Source organism: Hyperolius riggenbachi, chromosome 2 (assembly GCF_040937935.1).
Source record: "Hyperolius riggenbachi isolate aHypRig1 chromosome 2, aHypRig1.pri, whole genome shotgun sequence".
NCBI classification, from domain to species: domain Eukaryota; kingdom Metazoa; phylum Chordata; class Amphibia; order Anura; family Hyperoliidae; genus Hyperolius; species Hyperolius riggenbachi.
The window spans coordinates 372,664,138-372,687,118 of record NC_090647.1 but is presented as its reverse complement, the minus strand read 5'-3'; the positions used below and the strand labels follow the sequence as shown (position 1 = coordinate 372,687,118).

The window sequence follows — 22,981 nt, the reverse complement described above, 5'->3', positions numbered from 1 at the left end:
ATAATAAGCACTACATTAAAGAGACATTGAAGCAAAAAAAAAAAATTAAGATATCATGAATTGGTTGTGTAGTAGGGGTAATTACTGGAACATTGGTAGCAAAAACAAATCATTTTTATTTTGCAGTTAGAGCTTTTTTTATAACATTGCATCATTCTCTAATACTTGCAGTTTACACATTACTCAGCATTCTAAAAGTTTTTGCATAACAGGCAGTGAACTTTTGACCTGTCCTGAACGGTTTTCTGCAAAAGAAATACACAATACAGCTGAGATAACCTAATCAGAAGTCAGAGCTCACCATGACTTTCAAAGTAGCAGAGCTCAATGGCTATTTGCGTAGATACCAACTGGAGTTTCTTAACTCTTCCTGTACTGGAAACAAATATTAGACTTATGTCTCTGCTCCTACTGCTTTTTTTCATAGCTGTACTACACAACCAATTCATTATATCAATTTTTTTTTTTGCTTCAGGGTCTCTTTAAGGGAAACACTAACAGTGTGCCCAATACCAAAGAAGCACCATAATGGGAGGGAACACTGCAATGGGAGAGCAAGGCAAATGTTACAGAAGATGGGACATTGATGGAGGTTACCGCATTGCCGACATTGGAGGCATGGCACCTGAAAGCTGGAATGCCAGCTGTTTCACCATGTCCACTTTTGTAAATGTGCAGACAAATCTTGAATTAGGTACCAAGATGAGATAGGTACCAAGATGAGAATGGTGCCATGTCCTGGAAAACTTTGACATTCACCAAACTAAAAGTATTGAACAGCAATTAAACAATCCTGTACAAACTGGCTGAAGTGCTATAAATATTTTCTTTACTCACATTACAATATAAAATGTAGTGCACTTTTAATTGAAAAGCAATAGTTATTTAAAGGACAACTGAAGTGAGAGGGATGTGGAGGCTATTTACTTCCTTTTAAACAAATACCAGTTGCCCGACAGCCCTACTGGTCTATTTGGCTGCAGTAGTGTCTGAAAAAACACCAGAAACAAGCATGCAGTTAATCTTGTCAGATCTAACAATAATCTCAGAAACATCTGATCTGCTGCATGCTTGTTCAGGGTCTATGGCTAAAAGTATTAGAGGCAGACGATCAGCAGGACAGCCAGGCAACCGGCATTGCTTAAAAGGAAATAAATATGGCAGCCTCCATATCCCTCTCGCTTCAGTTGTCCATTAAAGGTTTTAAATAACTATGCACATACATTTTGGGTAGGTGTTACTTTTTTTTTCATCTTTACAGACAGCAGCAATAAATAATTTTAATGAGTTATTTATTATAGACCTGATTTAAATGTATCTGATAGATAGCCACTCCTTTTCCTTTCTACTTCTATGGCTGGTAGCTGACTATAGTACATGAAGCAATGCATCCCTAACTACTGGAATAATCTCGCCTGGTGAAAAAGAATGGTTTTAACTCAAAGTTAAAGACGATATCTGAACTGTCGGGTCCCATCACCTTATTTTTCTGTAATGGCCAATACCCACTGACAGGAGATGATACAAACATCACCCTTCACGGTAATATTTGGACATTTCAAATACACGCTAATAGATTTTTATAAAATTTTCCATCTTACATGAATAAACATTAATTTTATATACACTCAGTGATGTTTTAACATGTCAAAAAGGTGCCCAGACCTTTAGGAAAGAGTGGAGTATTTACAAAAAAAACCCCTACAAAATGTAACTCTTTGTTAGAGATGGCATAACTAGTTTATAAGTGCATAAATAGGAAGTTAAAATGGATTCCCATTACTGTTACCGATATGTGTTTAAAAACTATGAAAACTTTATTCAACAAAGGGCTGCATTAGAGAGCTGCTCCAGCTAGTGTGTTTTGTACAAACAGGACTGATGAAGGCCAAAAGAAACATTTGCCCTCTGCTCCAATATTCCCTGACAAAGCCTAAATCACAGCAACATACACAAAAGCATTTTCTTCTATTGGATTGGATTGTAGGAAATAATGCATGCACACTCAAGTTTTCAGGACACATAGAAAAACAATGCCAATCAGAACCGAAAAGTGCAAAAGTACAAATGAAAAGTAACATATTAAATGTTTTTATTTGCTTTTTAATGCACAAAAACTTTCCTTTCAAACATGATTGAAAAAGCACTTTAAAAAATAATCCTTATTTTGAGCAATTATCTCAAAATGACAAATCAGATTTTTTTCTCAGCACAAATAAAAATCTTCACAAAAAAATAAAGTTGTAGACAAAAGTAACCTACCATTACTGTAAATAAAGTTTATCAACTTTCAAATGTGTGAGCTGCATTTTAAAAGCAATGCTGCATTCACTTGTGTGGACCTGCTCTTCAGCAGTAGTGGTCAGCGTACCATTTCTGCAGGGCTGCTGAAGGTTCAGGTTACTTATTAGACTGTCCCAAGTAGGCTTCTTCGGGTAAGTGCGATGTGATGTTATTAGACTCCCTCACACTAACTGGAAGGATGCTTTAACACTACGCTTATTGTAGTGCACAATAACACAATGGGTTTCTGCATGTGAATGCACTGCCTATACAATTGTTCACACCTCTAAAAGGTGCCCACTAAAGATCCAATTTTACCTTTCAAATCAACCTTTTGATCAATCAGATTAGATCGGATACTGTTGATGGTGCTTATCTCCAACAATCATTCAGCTCATCGTTTAGATTTTCAATCCATTTTTCGTATCAATTCCATCTGAAACAATCGGATTGGGTATCATTTTTATTCCATTTAAGGACCCAATCAATGCTTTCCAATTGTTTCCCACCAATCGCAATTATCGGAAAGTGGATCGTTCAGTAAAACTGGATCACTGGGCATCTTTAGTTCTACCTAATCATGTTACCCTAATGTGCTTTTACAGTGCGTTTCTAGATAACTTTTTTTTTTGTGACAATGTGCACACTACAAAGCAAATTAACCATGCCATAAAATAACCCAGGCTGTTTTATTTTCACAGTGTGCATGGCATTATATGTGCGTTACAAGGCAAACGTTATCCAATGCACGTAGTAATAATGGGAGGCTGTTAAGAAGCAGGAGCTTTTTATTTATTTTTAAGTGACTTTGAAGTGATTTTGAGCAATGTTAACAGAACAGTTAAGGACAAGTACATTTTTGGAAGTTACCTTCTGTGAAAATTACAGGCCAAACAGTTTTGTTCCGGAGATATAACCAAAAGAAAAACATGCAAATTGATCCTGTTACTCCCTCCTATTTGACATGTCCCCTCTCTCCCTCCAGGCCTTCATGCCATAGATGGTTAATGGCCATCAGGGAATCTCAGCTTCTTTACACTCACACCCATTTTGATTTATTAAATCTGCTAGAAAGTTTAGACATGCAGTTTTTACTGTAGATAATCTCTGATTATGCTGGTTTTCGTACTACAGTACACTCAATTTCCATTACCTTGGTTTGCTTCTAGATTACTTGAAATGTAAATTGTTTGTAAAATGGCTGAATCGTTAAATATTTTATCTTGTAAACTTGGAATTCTGCTTTAAACTGGAACACTTCACAAAGTGAGTAAGGGTCCCCATCCCCCTGTATGCACATCTGAGAGAGCAGCAGTCCCCTGCTAAACGTAACACGAGGCAGTTTTTTTTGCTATGCAGCGCATGTGCCATTACACACAAGTTAGGTTGCACCAAAGAGTAACCAGATGCCACTTCTTTTCCCATCAGATTAGGTAGGGGCTGAACAGAGTGCACAGTTCAGTTTTTCCTTACAATTTAGCCCTTACTACTGGCAACAAGTTCATTTGTGCTTGGGTTTTATTTTTTTGCAGTTTTCATAATTCAGTCAGAATATGCTTCTTCTGTATAAAAGGAAAGTGAAAATACAAGTGATATCCTTCATTAGCTCAATGCAACTTTGGAAAATCCTTCACTCTCACATATAGTACCATGATACCATGGAGAGATAACTGGGGATTCTTAAAAACGTGCAGTAAAACAGTGAGCTAGCAAAATGCATCATCTATATTTTTCATTTCCTGTTATTATCCATTGCCAACATTACTTAAGGTGACACCAAAGCGAATAAAAAAAAAAAAAGCATGATATAATGAATTGTATGTGTAGTATGGATAATTAATAGAACATTAGTAGAAACGAAAAGAGCCTCATATTTTTTAATTTCAGTTATATAGCTTTTATTTTATAAAATTGCATAATTCTGTCATATATGCAACCTACAAACTACACTCTGTATTTTAAACCATGAAACAGAGAAGAGCTAATGACCTTTTGATCTTCCCTGCAATAAAATGTTATCTGAAGCTGCTTTTCACTGTTTCTTTGATGTATAATACCTGGTACACACCATCAATTTCCTGTCAGATAGGTGGGTCGAATTGATTACTGTATTTTCCGGACCATAAGACGCACTTTTTCTCCCCAAAAGTGGGGTGAAAAAGTACATGCGTCTTATGGCCTGAATACTACAATTTGGACCTCAGTACAAGGCAGCTCTGCAGCGAACTCCGCACTCGACACAGCCTGCTCACCTCATCTTTTCAGCCTGATCACCTCCATGGCTGACATATTCCTGCAGGCATCCATCAGATAACACAAGGGAGCACGAGTGCAGAGTTTGAAAGTGCAGGCTAGGCTCACTTTCAGCCGGCCGTTTCTCATGGAAGATATTGCCCTGCGTTCTGACGGGCACACGCGCTGGTATGGGTCGCGGGGCTGAGCTGTGGCTATTGCGGTGCAGTTTTTTTTTTGTTTGTCTGTGCCTGCCTCGGGGATTTGGAGGGTGCCAGGACAGCGCTGGGTCCGGAGTGTGTAGCGCTGAGACAAGACTGCGGGCACCCATCAGATAACTCACGCGAGGAGCCGGGCCAATCAGGGAAGGATCCCTCTGCACCTCCGCCAATCACGGCCGCCCGCCCCTCTGCTCTGTAACAGGCCGCGATGGTCTTGCAGGCGGGAACAGCCTCTGTCTTTGTAGCGAATAACTGCAATGATTGGCTTCAATGACAGAGGCTGGTCCCGACCATCGCGGCCTGTTACAGAGCACAGCAGAGAGGCGGGCGGCCGTAATTGGCAGAGGTGCAGAGGGATCCTTCCCTGATTGGCCCGGGTCCTCGCGTGAGTTATCTGATGGGTGCCCACAGTCTCATCTCAGCTCTACACACTCAGGACCCAGCACTCTCTTGGCACCCACCAAATCCCCGAGGCAGGCACAGACGGACAAAAAAAGAAAACTGCACCACAATAGCCGCAGCTCAGCCCCGCGACCCGTACCCATACCAGTGCGTGTGCCCATCGGAATGCAGGGCAATATCTTTCATGAGAAACGGCCGGCTGAAAGTGAGCCTGCACTTTCAAACTCTGCATTCGACCAGGAGACCTCAGCCATGCAAACAGCTCTAGGCGCCCAGCACACTTCAGGGAATTCATGCTGATGGTGATGTGTGAATGAGGATCCTGGCTGCCTGACATGATAGAAGAGTACACATTGAGGAGAACAGCAGAGCGAAGGTACTGTTGGACCATTACTTTGTCTGGCAGGTTGTCGGTGCATTTTGTGTGTGGTGGGTAGTTGCAGCAGCGAGGTGGGGGGAGGTGATGGGGTAGCAGGGACAGGTAGTATGGCTGCATTATGGGGTAGGGGGAACATAAGGCCCAATGAGTTGTGGCAGTCGCTGCACTATAGGTGGTATATGTTGTATGAATGAGGGGGCCTGACTTGTACCCAACATCACAGAGCACATTGCCTACCATTTACTGGCTGATTCAATCATCATTTTAGTACTTACAATGATGCTAAGGGGGAATTGCTGTAACTGGGGGGGGGGGGGGGGGGGGGGCGTTTACTGTAAGAGGGGGGAGGTTGTGGAGATAGCTTTTGGGGGAGAAGCTCCTCAAGACACTCCTGCACCATGGCTGCAACAGGTTTACTATACTTTTCTTTTTTCGATCATTTTTGTCCTCTAAACCAAGGTGCGTCTTATGGTCTGGAACGTCTTATGGTCCGAAAAATACGGTATTTCCATCAGGTCCGATCTGATTTCCGATCCTTTTTCTGATCAATTTGCCGATGACTTCTATATGACTTCTATACATAATCAGCCATAAAAACGACTGGAAATCAGATCAAATCTGTCGGAAATAATCGATTTGATCAGTCCATTTGATGGGAAATTGCATGGTGTTTACCAGGCATAAGTGCTTCAGAAAACAGCACTGTAGCCAAATTAGGTCAGAGAGCTCAGAGAAGCTCTTTTGCATAGATAAGTTAATTTTCTTAACTTCCTGTACTGGAAACAATATGAGACTCATCATTGCTACTAATGTTCTATTTCTTAGCTGTACTACACATAGAATTCATTATCTCACGAGTTTATTTTCACTTCAGATTCTCTTTAATGCAATACTGCTTGCTCTGTTCTTCAATATGCAAGTCCATCAGTAAACATTTTATACTTTTTGGTTTTGCCACTAGCAATTGTCCATAAGTTACAGGTGGGTCAGCTGGTTCCAGATGCTGGATGGCATAATGCTCTCAATTTTTTCCAGTATAAAAGTAAATGGTGTGAGGAGCGTCACAAAAAACTGAAAGATAAAACAAATCATTAGGTCAGTACTCTACTCTGCTCCACATTTTACAATGTAATGAACATTCTGCAATATTAAAGTAGAAACAAGTATGTGTTCTTTAAAACCCCAAAAAACAAAACATTTACCAGGGAAAAAGTATTGATAGAAAACTGAGCATATTATTCTCAGTTCGAGCTGAAAACATCAGGCAACAATGTTTAAAAAGGTTTGTGTAAGACAAGACACAGCATTTCACAAACGTTTGGTTTCATAAAGGAGTACTGTAACATTAAAAAAAAAAAATTCAACTCACCTGGGGCTTCTACTGGCCCCCACAGACGTCCTGTGCCCACGCCAGTACTCTACACTCCTCTGGTCCCCACTGCAGCTCACTTTCGGTTTTGGCAACTTTAATGTCACTCCCGCTGACGTCGCCAGGAGCTCCCAGCCACATCAGCAAGAGTCAGGCACGCGCTAAAGTGAGAGAAATATGAAGGTTGCTATATTTATCCTCTGCCTCTAATACCTTTAGCCATAGATCCTAAACAAGCATGCAGATCAGGTGTTCTGATTGAAGTAGCCACATGCTTGTTTCAGGTGTGTGATGCAGACACTGCTGTAGACAAACAGATCAGTGGAATTGCCAGACAACTGGTATTGTTTAAAAAAAATTAAATACAGCAGCCACAATGTGCTTCAGGCCGGTTTCACACTGCCGAGCTGCGATTTTAGTGAGGCCAAAAAAAGCCTATGGAAATTATTGCGACAGTGCACAGTAATCTCCATTCTGGCTGCAGGCCAAGCAGTAAGTGAGGCTCTCTAGCGCTCACTTCCTGTGGCCGAAAACAAGAATCCCGCAGAATTGTATAAAAAAAATACCCTTCCGTGCATGAGCACTGCAATGCTAATGGCACACAATTTTAAAAATCATGCGTCGTCATAGATTTACATGACTTCCGGTATGCTGCACATGTAGCCCAGCATGCGCAGAAGAGAACGACTGGCGCCACTGAACCAGTTACCGGGACTGCTAGCTGAAGAAAGGAGGCAGTCTGGAGGACGGAGTGGGACGCGGCAGTGCTTATAAGGCTGGAGGAAGCCCCAGGTAAGTAGCAAATCTTTTAAATGACCTTCTCTCTGGTACACTTTACAGACATGACTTCATGAAAGCTATTTACACAATAGAAAATGTTAAAGGTTTACATTTTATGTGCATTTAACATCTGGAAATTCAAGTTACATTAGTCCACAAAAATATAAAGGTAAGGCAAGGCACAGACTTGGCAGCACACTTTTAGCAATGGCATTTAAGGTGTTACATGCCAAGCGATCACACTTGACTTCCACTCCATTACGGATTTGCAAAGTTAGAGGCTGGGTGAAGGCTTATTTGGAAAGTCATAAGCAGACTTCACTGTGAAGCCTTTCAAAAATGTATAACAAAAGAGAACAGACAAGCAGAGAGGAAAAATACATCAGACACAGCTTTTAATAAGAAAATCCTTCACAGCCAGGGCTTTATTGAAAGAAAATCCTGAATTCCCACAGACCAAAGGGATCAGAGAATCAAAAACTGAAGCCACGGCATGAGCTAAAGCGATTTTGGCTCTAAAGTTTCTTGCTCGCATCAAAGTGGATAAAGATTCTTAAATCTCCTTCATCTGCACAGAGGTGCGAACAAGGCCTTCATCTTACAGGAAGGCCGTAAGACAGAAAGACAAGATGCAGTTAGCATTAGGGAAGGTGGAAAAGTTGCTGTCTTATTACCATCTGGTCACTAAAACCAAATCCTTACTATTAAAGGAAAAAAACAAACGGTTTTATTTAATTCCTACATTTGTTCACTAAGCAGTCAACAGAATGGTACATGTGTAAAAAATAAATAAATAAATCTGTAAAATGTCGATACTTATTTGAGTAGCAAATTCAAGTACATTCTTAAATGCTACAAAATGAGAAGCATACTATGCAAAAATGTTATCTGCCATCTTAAATTCCAAAATTGCCCAAACTAAGTTTTAGATAAAGGAATGGTTACGACCAGCATAACTTTGTCATTGCTACCGGTTCTGTGACATCTGTGAGAGTGACAGAGTAGGTAAAATTTCTTTAAAGGATACCAGAGCTGAACACTACACTAAAAACAGGGGGGGGGGGGGGGGGGAATAAGAGCAGGCATGTATAGAGTGCAGTGCTCATGCCCACCGCTCCCCCCACTCTCCTCCCTCCCCTTTCTTTATAACTTTATTCCTCCATAGAAGCTGAGTACAGGTCGCCGAGGTCTGGCGGTAGTGGGCAGGCACGAACTGCCAGAAGCACTATGTGCGTGTGCAGGATGGCACAATGACGTCATTGTGCCTTTGTGTGCATGCACAGAGTGCTCCTGGCTGCACGCGCCTTTGCAATAACTGTGAATTCTTCTAAGATGTGTCTCGGGAGACTTTTTTCCCTTGGATTTTAACCATTCTGAGGTGCAGACCTCAGAATATTTTAATGATTTGGGAGTTTTCACAGATACAGGGTTTCAGCTTACCTGGGCTGAAAGTGTGCCAGTGCATCAGATGAATTTGGGTAGTTGCTATAATAATTTGAGAAAACCTTCACACATTGGTACAATAGTTCAAAGTGCCAGAGGTGTGTCTTAACTGTGTTTCAATCAACAATTTGATGGACTGTGTGTTGAAACTGGACCAAGTCATGGTAGCCAACACAGTTTTGCAAATCAGATGCTCTCTACTCAGAAGGTTTAGTATAGTAGGGGATACTGCTACCACCAAAGTTGTCTATTTCAAGTGTAATGTTCCCTTTAAGGTTTTGCAGTGCAGGACAGAATAAAAAAAAAGTAGTAGTAAGATAAAATATAAATGTAGATATTTGCGCTACAAACACGAACTTTAAAAAATGACAAACTGTAAATTTCAAATGTTAGTCAACATAAATGATCTACTTTCACAAAATATACACTTACACAGCGTTTGACCACAGGCTGGTAGGTTCAATACTTCAGCACAGAGGCTGAATAGCATTCTATTTCAACAGACGTGCTATGATGAAGACAACAACCTTTTGTTATAATATATAAATATAGCTTGTTACTAACACAGCCATAGGTTTTACTATTCTTCCACTCGCAGTGCCCTCTCCTTGAATGGAGACACAGATGTATCATAAGCAGACGTGTTACATTTTCTAAATGTCACTCTAATGCCTTTTAGACGAATCCTGGTAAGGATACATCTGCTTAGGCTTTGATCTGCATCACAGTTTTTAAAATCCCAATATATCCTCTCCTAATGCAATCACACAGTCAGACAGGATGAGATCACAGTCTGACCCTTGCAAGCAAGTGATCTCCCACTCAACTGTTCACCCATAGACTTCTGTTGCTGGCACCACCAGAAGCTGATATGTATTATCTTTTCAAAAGTTCCAGGCAAAGCTGTGTGTAGCACCAAGGTGATTGTTAATGTCAACACAGACCAAGAGATCACTTTGATGTAAGCTGCAGGAAGTGTCCGGCTTTCTTGTGATCTACACTGCTGAGAGATGGCAGCAGAGCTGACTCTTTTGGAAAAAAGAAATTCTTATGCTATTTGTCACAGTTCAGTGCCAAGTCATGTAAGTGGGAGGAACATAAGATCATTTAAATGGAATGCACACTTTTTTCACACTTGCTTCATTTATTTAGAAAGGTTTAATGCTGAGAATTGTTGATACATTTTATATTTTTTTGAATATAAAAATGTAAAATATTATAGCAAAAAAAAAAATTGACTTTTTGAGCACCATCTGCTAATTTTACTGGTACACAAGGCTTTGCTGTACTGACATTAAAGATAGCTTCATAGGTAACAATAGGAATTTATCATCAAGCAAATTTAATACATTTGTCAAAACCTCAAGTCAACTTTTTTCACACTGTCATTATGAGGTGTTGAGTGTAAAATTCTGAGGGGAAAAAAAATAATTAACACATTTTGGAATAAGGCTAACATAACAAAATGTGGAAAAAGTGATGCGCTATGAATACTTTCCGGATGCACTTTATGTCCAGTCTCAGTTGCAGTTCACACACTTCACTTAAAGAGAATCTGTACTCTAAAATTCTTACAATAAAAAGCATACCATTCTATTCCTTATGTTCTCCTGTGCCCCTCTGTGCTGTTTCTGCCACTCCCTGCTGCAATCCTGGTTAATAATTAACAGTTTTAGGCAGTGTTTACAAACAAAAGACTTGGCTTCTAACCAGAGTATCATAGGCTGTGAACAGCTTACTGTGTGACTCATGCAGAGCTTGGAGGGGGTGTGTAAAGCTTCTGCCAATGACAAGCAGGGCTGCACATTCCAGCCTCAGCCCGACAGACACGACAGAGGAAAGGAGATAAGATTTATTACAGAGACAGTGCAAGTAGGAAAGGCTGCAGTAAGACAGACCACATTAGAACAGTAATAGGAACTTATAGCACAGAAGAAATAAGGCTCAAAATTTTGTTACAGAGTGTCACGGAACAGCCGTGAGAAACGCGGACAAATTGGAAGGATCCGCGCAGTCCAATTTCTGATCGCTTTCTGGCTAAATTTGTGCAGCCATTACAGGAATCAGAACTGACATTCCTGGGGTTTTTTTTTCTTTCCCTCCTTCCACCCACAGGCAAGAGCCTGCTGCAGAGTGTCCCTGGGTTCAAGCTGTGCTGATGGCCCATCCATCAGATATAGCTGATAAGCAGGATGGCAGAACCAATTTAGTTGAGAAGTCAGACATTCTGGCTCCCCTCCCAGCAGGGGAGCTGACACGTAGCTTGCTGCCACAAGCTTGAAAAGAGCAGTCACCTAGGAATGACCTGCTGTAAATCCCAGATGTATATCCTATTCCATAAACTGCTATATGTGTCATATTTTCTGTATTGCCAGGCTGGCAGGCCCTCCAAACTAACAGAGCATGTAGGGCTCTGTCTGGCGCTGGTTCTGAGAACGTTTCAGAACATTCTGAGGTAAAGACTGCCAGTTAGGCAGTTCGAAAGTGCCCTGATGATACCACAGGGGTCCCACCCCTCATGTTTGGTATCAGACTGCTGGGTAAATCAGGACGAACCTAAAAATGTTAGTAAATCTGCCCTGACCTGTATGGTTCTGTGAGATAGAGCCCATATATGGTTAGATATGATTTCTGGTTCCCAGGACAAGGGGAGGACTCATCTCATCTTCTAAGGGGGTGTGTGGCTCCCGCCCTCACTCCCTCCTACTGGATCAGGGGCATAAGAATGGCAGAGGAGCCAAACTCAGTGTCCTCCACCCTGAAACTCCGTCTTGATCACATCTGTGCCAGCTTGAGGATATGCTGGCATCCACCTGGTCTGAACTCTGAACTTTGATTAAAACCAAGAACTTTACAAGTTTTCCCACAAAAGGACATCTCTCCATGAACTCTAAGTATCCGTTTTTTCTCCCCTTTATTTTCATACTGTGTTATCTCATGTCACAAAAATTGTTGATTTTAATAATTTTCTGTATATATTAATTATTTATATTGCTTTCAATAAACCGACGCTATCGTCATTTGTTGTTCCAGCTACCCTATTATTCAGCATACACAGAAACTGAACTCCGGTCTCTGAAGAGACGCTACTATTGTTGATATCTAGACAGAATACAGCGTGTTTTAACCGTTTTATTTGCAGGTCGAGAAATAGCCAGTTAGTGAGTTCCTCTGTTTCAGAAAACAGAGGTGGCGGCAGATACCCTGAAATAGTGTGTAAGTTGTAATTACTGTACCTCACAGGCTTCCTTCTAGTCAGGCTGCTGCCCAAATTCTGTCGGTTTCTGTCCACTGATCGCGACCACAGCTTTCATGATTGGTGTGCTGAAACCGATTGGAAGGCAATTTGCGGTCTGACCACTAGGGCTCCTGTGACACAGAGTCTCTTTAAACACCAGTAGAATGGCGCTTAAATTTCATAAATGTATACCAGAAATAATAATAAAAAAAAGTTACTTTGTCAATTGCAAAATGCTGAAAAGTTACCGTATAAAGAAGATGAAAAATTATTTCCTAGGAGAAAAAGTGCATTGCATACGGGCCAGAGAATGAAATAGCATGCAGTCTGCAACAGAGCAATATTGGGAGTTTATGAGAGGGACATTGCAGATCAAAAAAAGAAAGAAAAAATATTGTGAGCTTGAGGAAGGTATGTGTTTGGTGGCAAGAGAGAATGGAAAACACAGTAATGGCAGCACAGCACAAAAAGCAAAAAAAAAAAAAAAAAAAGGAAGTAAGAAGGTACGTGAGGGTACACTGCAATTGTTGATTAAAGAGAACCAGAGACGAAGCACCCTCATGTATTTTATTACATTATCAGTGGGAACATGACAGTAAACACCTACCCTGCTTTTAGTTTCATTGTTATCTGGTTAATTAGTCTATTAGCAACTGTGATAAGAATTCACTGACTATTCAGTCGAGGTTTGACCTGGAATCATTATAGTTGAGTCACTCTTCTGTGGAGTCTTTTCAAGCCCAAGCCTTCCTCCTCCTGGCTTAGATTTCCTGCTTTGCATACTGAGAGCTGTGATGACATGGGAGGGGCTGCTCCTGCTGAGAGAGAAGCTCTGTGGCGGCTGCAATATGATTCCTGTGTGCTCTGTGTGCACTAGATACTGATGACTGCAGTTTCATTCCTATGAGAGACACTTCCTACAAGCAGCTGTACATCATACCAAAATGAAAGCACATAGATGAAAGGCTGCATTTAGCCTAGATAGCAGCATAGTCTCATATAGCCTAGACAGCACATCCAGAACAACTCATAACCCGGAAGGAGAAGGGATATGAGCCGGCGGCCATATTTGAATTTTCCTGGAGCAATAATGGATAAAAAACACTAAAAAGGCACACCAGAGCGGCAAAATTATCAGGTAGAGCATTTATTCTTTACAAGCTATCAACTGATAGGTTTATTTTGTGTAAAACGTTCATCTCTGGTTCCCTTTAACCACTTCGCATCCAGACCTTGTTTTCCCCTTATGGACCAGAGCTGTTTTGACACTTTAGCTATGTCCCTGTTAAATGAGCAATAACTTTATCCCTACTCACTACATCTAAATGATCTATATATCATTTTTTCAAGACAAACTAGGCTTTCAATAGGGGGTATTTAGTCCAACAATTTTTTTTTGTTTTCTAGGCATTTTCATGGTAAAAAGAGGGGGAAAAAAAATGCATTACTTCTCAGTCTTTACCAATTCCAATTTAAAAATAAAAAGTGCCACTGCCGCCAGTTTTATGTCACCCTAGTATAGTCAGATGTGTCCCAAGTAGCATCCCACCCTCACCTCCCCCCAGTAAAGCCAGTAATAGTCCCCAGTATTAGTCTATCCCCCTCCCCCCCCCCCCCAGGTTAACCAGATATTCCCCCATCAGATCCACTCCCCCCCCCCTTACCCTGATGCCTGCTAGTTTTTTTAAGCCCAAGATAACAGCCACCCCCCCCCCCAGTGGCCAGATAACAGCCCCAATTCCCCCCCCCCCACACCACCAGGCAGCCCCCCCCCCCCCCCCCGTGCACAGATTGGCAAAAAAAATTGAGCAGCAAGCAGCCTCTCACCTTACCTCATTCCAGCAATGAGCCTGCAGCCTGAGCCTCTGATCCCACTCTGAACTCCGCCGTATATTGCCGGTTACCGGCATTATGCGGCTGAGTTCAGAGCGGGGATCAGAGGCTCGGGCTGCAGGCTCTTCGCTGGAACGAGGTAAGGTGAGAGGCTGCTTGCTGCTCTATTTATTCAACTGATCTGTGCACCGAGGGGAGAGATGAAGGATCACCGCTGTTTGCTACAGTGGTGATCGTTCATCCGCGGGGGAGGGGATGGTTAATTGGCTACAAGGGAACATGTTCCCTTTCACCAATTAGTATGCAGCTGATAGTGCCGGGTGTGCGCTCTTAAGCACGCCCAATCGTGCACAGCAGGGCTGAAAGCTGCATCAGTATACCTAAGCCATGGTGGCTTGGAGGATGCCACAGGTGACGTAGATATACTGAGCTGTGGAGTAAGTGGTTAAAGAGAAACTGAATGGGACATTTGGTGCTGATGCTTAGACACAAGGTGGGGCAGGCTATGTGTGTATGCACCAACCTGGGGAACTTAATGTTACCAAAGAACCTCTAACGCATCATATCTTCCCAAGCATCCAATTCATGCTACTTTTACATAGCTTTAAAACATACAATTGTCCTTTCAACATAAATTATATCTGTCCTCAACTCCTTGCAGTTTGCTGATGGTGTAATGGTTAAGGGCTCTGCCTCTGACACAGGAGACCAGGGTTCGAATCTCGGCTCTGCCTGTTCAGTAAGCCAGCACTAATTCAGTAGGAGACCTTTGGCAAGTCTCCCTTACACTGCTACTGCCAATAGAGCGCGCCCTAGTGGCTGCTGCTCTGCTCTGGCGCTTTGAGTCCGCAAGGAGAAAAGCGCAATATAAATGTTATTTGTCTTGTCTTGTCTTGTCTTCCTGCTTTCTAGCTAGTTTACCCTTTATTTTCTTTTTTATGGCTCAAAAATACTTAAAGAGTAACTGTCAGGCTGCAGAAGCTAATTTAAACCTCTATTCTCCTGTGTTAAACAGTTTAGACGGAAGCCAAAAAGGCAATAGTGAAGATAAAAATCTCTCTTTCATTTGATGTGTGCTTATCAGCAAAGCTGTTAGACCCAAGCTCTTAAGAGGACGCAAGCCGAAAACCATACTGCAAAGCATTCTGGGGCCCTCTCCTCAGCTGCTAATGAGAAGTTACAGGGTCAAGTAACAATAGCATGTAACTCAGTCCAGCGCACAGCACTGATAAACCTCCCGGCAGAGTACACTGCAGGAGTCCGCTATTGTTCCTAGCCACATGGCTCATTAATATTCACTGCAAACTAGTGTTATTCAGTACGAGCTTTTCTGTGATCAGGAAGCAGGGAGGACATGACAACACATTTGGCTTCATAGGAGACAGACAAACATGGAGCCTGCCATGAGCTGTCAGGAGCATCATTCTCTGCATATACTATATAAAAATTCTGTGAAATCCAAAGGTGGACAGTGAAATGCATATGTAATGTAAGTACAGCCTATATTTAGCTACTGATATATGTGTTTATTTTCTCTGAGACCTTATACCTAACAGCTCCTCTTTAAGCACAATAGAATTTCACAACTAAAACTTATTACTCAACCCTCCTTAACCTGGCCTTTGGCCCACAAGCTCATGTGAAGTGTCTCTCAAAACAGTGGACAATGACTTTCATTGTGAGAAGTAACTTTTCCCTCCTCATTCTACTCTCCTCTGGCCCTTGGACCTCTGCAAATCTCTATACTGCTTTCCATCTCACCTCAGAATCATATTCAAGCTACTGTGCTTTGCCTTTAAATCTCTTAACTGACCCCCACTTAAATATCGGATTTTATATATAAATCCACCCATACCAGTACTTCCTCAAATTACATTTGATTGATGACTTTTTCAACCATAAACTCTTCCTACACACAGCTCCAAGACTTCTCAAGGGCTAAGCTTCTAGCTTCTGGATTCCTTCCCTTGTCCCATGTTGCTTGCTCCTATCATTGGCACATTTACAAGTGCTGTAAACCCACCTCTTCAAACCCACCAACTTTTCCAGTGTGTCAGTGATTCCTTATAAACATGTGGAATTAATATACATATATGTATAGATGAGGAAATCTTCATGGCAGCAGGATTCTAGGGTCTGCCTAAATGTTGCTTCAGTATTTTGGGTCATCTACATGGAATTGTTAAAAATAAATGTACCTTTACAAAACAGAACAAATAATAATTTTGACAGTGGTGTCAGGCCACCACATCTATATACTAGTCTTTGGTCTGTGAATCAGAGTAGCAGCATGGCAAGTGGACTATCTATGTTTTCAAAAAGAAATCAGCTGTAACACCTACAATATTGTTATCACTTTAGGTTTCCTGTATGTACAGCTGGAATGCTTAAAGGACATCCAAGGTGAAAATTAACTAATGAGATAAACAATTGTATCTATCCTCCTCCTTCTAAAAATGACTTTTTTAGTTATCCAATACTTTTATTTTATATTTAAATCTACCTTTTAAGCTTTTACTGTCTCATTGTTTCTGCTCAATGACACCTTCATTGAAGTATGCCAGAGCTAAAAATCTGTGAACTATTGAACCTTTTTATCTCTTTCATCCTCTCAGAAGCCATTTACTGCCAGGAAAGTGGTTTATGTCTGCAATTCCTAAACAGCGAGGGTTACGTTATAGTCCGACCTGGTCTCAACACAGACAGAAACTGTCACTTGCATACCTGATTTTTAACACTTTCAGGCAGAGAAAGAAAAAAAGGAACACAGCATAGTCATGTGTGTATTTGGCACTGTACATACACGTCTATCATCATGTCACTTGTCACAGCGGATGTCCTTTAAAAGGTGACCAGCTTATTTTTTAAAAGTTTATGATTGCAGACTCCCAAAATTTCCATCATTAAAGGTTCACTTTATGAAGTCAATGTAGAACCGTGAGCACAGAGGCAGTCATTTACATTCTTGCAAAGCTAAGTGATGAGACTTCCGGTAAAAATGTTAGTCCTCAGACTTGCAGGTTACAAACCTCTGTAATCACATGGTCTTCCCAACAAGCATCTGTAAGGCATCCAGGGCCGTATCTATTAAGAGGCACCCGTGGGCCGGTGCCATGGGCGGGTCCTCGGGGGGGGCCGGCCACCTACAGTTTATTTATAATTTTTAAATTTTTCTTTTTTCATTTAAATTTTTAATTACAATTTTTTTTTTGGGGGGGGGGGGGGGGGGGAACGGCGGAGAGCACGCACACACATGGAGGGGAAATCGCTGCCCCCCGCCCTCCAGTAGAGTGGCAGCGGCGGGCCGGGGCGTCATCCTGATTTCTGCATTCCACTGGTGTGGTCTAGTTAGTGACGTCACTAGACCAGGCGGTGACATGCAGAGTTTCCCTCGCGCGCCGGACTAGGTAAGGTATTTGTTGTAGTCAAGTTTCTGGTCAAATCTGCTGACATTATTGCTTGTATTTCTGATCAAATCTGCCGACATTATTGCTTGTATTTCTGATCAAATCTGCCGACATTATTGCTCGTATTTCTGATCAAATCTGCTGACATTATTGCTCGTATTTCTGATCAAATCTGCTGACATTATTGCTCGTATTTCTGATCAAATCTGCTGACATTATGTCTCGTATTTCTGATCAAATCTGCTGACATTATTGCACGTATTTCTGATCAAATCTGCTAACATTATTGCACGTATTTCTGATCAAATCTGCTGACATATTTGCACGTATTTCTGATCAAATCTGCTAACATTATTGCACATATTTCTGATCAAATCTGCTGACATTATTGCATGTATTTCTGATCAAATCTGCTGACATTATTGCTTGTATTTCTGATCAAATCTGCTGACATTGCACGTATTTCTGAACAAATCTGCTGACATTATGTCTCGTATTTCTGATCAAATCTGCTGACATTATTGCACGTATGTCTGATCAAATCTGCTGACATTATTGCTCGTATTTCTGATCAAATCTGCTGACATTATTGCTTGTATTTCTGATCAAATCTGCTGACATTATGTCTCGTATTTCTGATCAAATCTGCTGACATTATTGCTCGTATTTCTGATCAAATCTGCTGACATTATTGCACGTATTTCTGATCAAATCTGCTAACATTATTGCACGTATTTCTGATCAAATCTGCTGACATTATTGCACGTATTTCTGATCAAATCTGCTAACATTATTGCACGTATTTCTGATCAAATCTGCTGACATTATTGCATGTATTTCTGATCAAATCTGCTAACATTATTGCACGTATTTCTGAACAAATCTGCTGACATTATGTCTCGTATTTCTGATCAAATCTGCTGACATTATTGCACGTATGTCTGATCAAATCTGCTGACATTATTGCTCGTATTTCTGATTAAATCTGCTGACATTATTGCTTGTATTTCTGATCAAATCTGCTGACATTATTGCACGTATTTCTGATCAAATCTGCTGACATTATTGCACGTATTTCTGATCAAATCTGCTGACATTATTGCACGTATTTCTGATCAAAACTGCTGACATTATTGCTTGTATTTCTGATCAAATCTGCTGACATTAGGTCTCGTATTTCTGATCAAATCTGCTGACATTATTGCACGTACTTCTGATCAAATCTGCTGACATTATTGCTCGTATTTCTGGTCAAATCTGCTGACATTATTGCTTGTATTTCTGGTCAAATCTGCTGACATTATTGCTTGTATTTCTGGTCAAAACTGCTGACATTGCTTGTATTTCTGGTCAAATCTGCTGACATTATTGCTTGTAAATCTGCTGACATTGCTCGTATTTCTGGTCAAATCTGCTGACATTATTGCATGTATTTCTGATCAAATCTGCTGACATTATTGCATGTATTTCTGGTCAAATCTGCTGACATGATTGGGCAAATATGCCAACATGATTACATGTATTTTCTGGTCAAATCTGCCATGATTGAATAGATTTTATGGTCAATTCTGCCACGATTTAATGTATTTTCTTGAGAAAACCTGCACAATTATGTGAATTTTCTGGGGAAAGGGTGACCAAAACTTGGGCCCACTTTTAAAGGGAACCTGAGCTGAGAATAATATTGAGGCTGCCATATTTATCTCCTTTTAAGCAATACCAGTTGCCCGGCTGCCGTGCTGGTCCTCTGCCTCTAATTCTTTCAACCATAGACCCTGAACAAGCATGCAGCAGGTCGGGGGTTTCTGACAATATTGTCAGACCAGACAAGATTAGCTGCATGCTTGTTTCTGGTGTAATTCAGTTCACTACTGCAGCCAAACAGATCAGCAGGGCTGCCAGGCAACTAGTATTGTTTAAAAGGAAATAAATATGGCAGCCTCCATATCACTCTCACCTCGGGTTCACTTTAAATTACAGTTAGCTCCGCCCTCCGCTGCAGGATATAGCCACAAAAATTGGTCCAGCACCTGCATAGCAATAACCCCCCCCCCCCCCCAAAAAAAAACACCTGGAGCCGCCACTGACTGTACTTATACTAATTATATATATATATATATATATATATATATCTATATATATATATAGCGCCAACATATTATGCAGCGCTGTACAGAGTATGTATTGTCTTGTCAATAACTGTGCCACAGTGGGGCTCACAATCTAATCCCTACCATAGTCATATGTGTATGTAAGTATCGTAGTCTAGGGCCAATTTTTAGGGGAAGCCAATTAACTTATATGTATCGTATGGCATTGGGATGTGGGAGGAAACCAGAGTGTCTTAAGGAAATCCACACAGACACAGGGAGAACATACAAACTCCTTGCAGATGTTGACCTGGCTGGGATTTGAACCGGGAACCCAGCGCTGCAAGGTCAGAGCGCTAACCACTACACCACCATGCTGCCATACTACTGTACTATATTGTACTGCCATCTTCAGCAGTACTTCACAGAGTACGTAGTCATGTCACTGACTATCCCCTGAGGAGCTTACAATCTAATCCTGCCATAGCCTAATGTCCTACCATATTATCATGTATTTATATAGCACTGGCATCTTCTGCAGCACTTTGCAGAGAACAGTCATGTTACTGACTTTTCTCAGGGGAGCTCACAATCTAATACCTACCACTATTTTGTGCGAGAGAACACTGGCTAATTTGTGTTTTTTATTTGGGGGGGGGGGGGTACATTTCCTACTTGCTTTTTTAGAATCACTTTATTCATACCCGGGGAGAAAACATGGCCCCACCAACTTTGGGCTGCACTCTTACTAGGAAATAGTAATTGGCCACACCCACTGTTATGGACACACCCACTGCATTCTGTGACCACGCCCATTTTTCACCAACATCCTCAGGGGGGGGGGCATAGGTTTGGGGTGCTTAGGGGAGCCCAGACCCTAAATACATCCCTGAAGGCATCTCCTTTTTTTCCTCAGCCTATGGCAGACTGAGAAGCTGGCATTTCCTGTCCAGCTGTTTTCACAAGTAAAACTATAAAAAGATGGACCATATTTAATCATTACAGTTTTTATTTGTACTGCAATGTGGCAAAGCTAAACATGGTGACTGTTTTAATTTCAGGTCATCTTAACATAACTGAATCCTTTATCGAGCTGTATGTTCATGTGCAGAACAGCAGCCGGCAGTGTTCCACTGAGAGGAGTCAGATCTACAGATCACCCTTGTATTTGGACAGCTTGACATAATAGCAGGTCTTACATCCAGAGTACAGGGTTGTGCGTGACTGTAATAAATATATTATTTTTTTTACTTATTTTATTTATTTTTAACAGTCAAAGTATATTTTCATCTGCAAGTGAATAGTAATTCAAGTAACACATACTGTAACTGGAAAATTAAATTAATTAAAGGTAAGTGAGATGCAATGACCGATGTAGATTTACAATAAGAAGTGTATTGCAAAACATTTCTGGCAAAGACTTGACAGACAATGTAAAATAGTCCGTGCCTATGGATAAACAAGAAACAGGCCCATCCTATGTGCAGTAGCTGATCAGCTACAGCGTGCTTTTGTGTCATCATTCAGAGCATAGCTGCATGTGGTCTCAAATCTCAATGTTCATCAATCACTGCATATGCCAGCAATTTTCTGATCTACCTAAAGAAGCAACGTTAGGTCATGGTGATTGTCTTTATAATATCTCAGCTTAAAGGAAGCAGACCACTTGTAGCGGAGGCCTGCATCAGGATGGGTACTCGGTTGGTTTGCAGGTAGAGCAAGCTGCAGAGAGCTACTATAATTACCTATTAACAACCTATTTATTTTGTGCATAACACAACTTTCAACTCTTATAAAAAATGACTGAGAGATCAACTTGGTTATAAATGCTGTGTTATTGTAAAAACACAATTATCCACATACACACAACCTTGACCCCTCAGTATTGCACCAACCCTTATAAATAACCCGGAGTGGTGGCCACAGTTACAGCACTTCCCCAATCTCCCTATAATTACTGAATGGACCTGTGTAACCTCTCCTATCATTGACCTAATCCAGAGGAAAGCATTATGTGTCCTAATGACACTTGTTGAAGTCCAAGCTCAATCACTCCTTAGGTAAACACGTTTGCATAACATGGAGATGGAATAGCAGCAGTTCAGAAGCAAGCTCATAGCATGTGCATGCACAATAAGGGAGAATGCAAGGCTGTCGGCAACTCACATAACCCTCCGGGCAGTACAAAAGAAGAAGATAAAACCCCTGGCAGCAACCAGGCTCACCCAAGTTCAGACCTCTCCCCTGTGCACACGGGGGGTCCCTTTCACCGGCCGTTGTAGTCCGCTCCACACTGTCTGGCCCAATCACAGCCCCACAGCCTACACTATGCGGATGGTCTTCCGTTCGGGCGTCCCCGCACCTATTGTTGTTCAGCTAGGGTGTACACAAGCACCTCCGTCTGGCTACGGCTTTATGTTTAGGGTCATTGTCCTTCTGGAAGGTGAACCTCCACCCCAGTCTCAAGTCTTTTGCAGTCTCCAAGAGGTTTTCTTCCAAGTTTGCCCTGTATTTGGCTCCATCCATCTTCCCATCAACTTTGACCAGCTTCCCTGTCCCTGCTGAAAAGATGCACCCCCCGAGCATGATGCTGCCACCACCATATTTGACAGTGGGGATGGTGTGTTCAGAGTGATGTGCAGTGTTAGTTTTCCACCACACATAGCGTTTTGCATTTTGGCCAAAAAGTTACATTTTGGTCTCATCTGACCAGAGCACTTTCTTCCACATGGTTGCTGTGTCCCCCACATGGCTTGTGGCAAACTGCAAACGGGACTTCTTATGCTTTCTGTTAACAATGCCTTTCTTCTTGCCACTCTTCCATAAAGGCCAACTTTGTACAGTGCATGACTAATAGTTGTCCTATGGACAGAGTCTCCCACCTGAGCTGTAGATCTCTGCAGCTTGTCCAGAGTCACCATGGGCCTCTTGACTGCATTTCTGATCAGCGCTCTCCTTGTTCGGCCTGTGAGTTTAGTTGGATGGCCTTGTCTTGGTAGGTTTACAGTTGTGCCATACTCCTTCCGTTTATGAATGATCGCTTGAACAGTGCTCCGTGGGATGTTCAAGGCTTTGGAAATCTTTTTGTAGCCTAAGCCTGCTTTAAATTTCTCAATAACTTGATCCCTGACCTGTCTTGTGTGTTCTTTGGACTTCACGGTGTTCTTGTTCCTAATATATTCTTAGACAACCTCTGAGGCCCTCACAGAGCAGCTGTATTTGTACTGACATTAGATTACACACAGGTGCACTCTATTTAGTCATTAGCACTCATCAGGCAATGTCTATAGGCAACTGACTGCAC

At 41.5% G+C, this 22,981-nt stretch overlaps 1 protein-coding gene across 3 annotated transcripts in view; it reads right to left on the bottom strand.

Moving 5' to 3' along the window:
* The window catches only part of ST7L (suppression of tumorigenicity 7 like), a 424,041-nt gene that overhangs the window by 124,012 nt on the left and 277,048 nt on the right, over positions 1-22,981 (bottom strand). The window contains exon 15 of one of the 3 annotated variants that reach the window (XM_068269735.1): positions 5,837-6,588. The exons of 1 other annotated variant lie outside the window; for it this stretch is intronic. In XM_068269735.1, coding sequence (XP_068125836.1) covers positions 6,493-6,588 — 96 coding nt within the window. In that variant the 3' untranslated portion in view covers positions 5,837-6,492. Of the gene's footprint in view, positions 1-5,836; positions 6,589-22,981 lie in introns of those variants that run through there. One more of the 3 variants, XM_068269736.1, reaches the window with a different exon arrangement.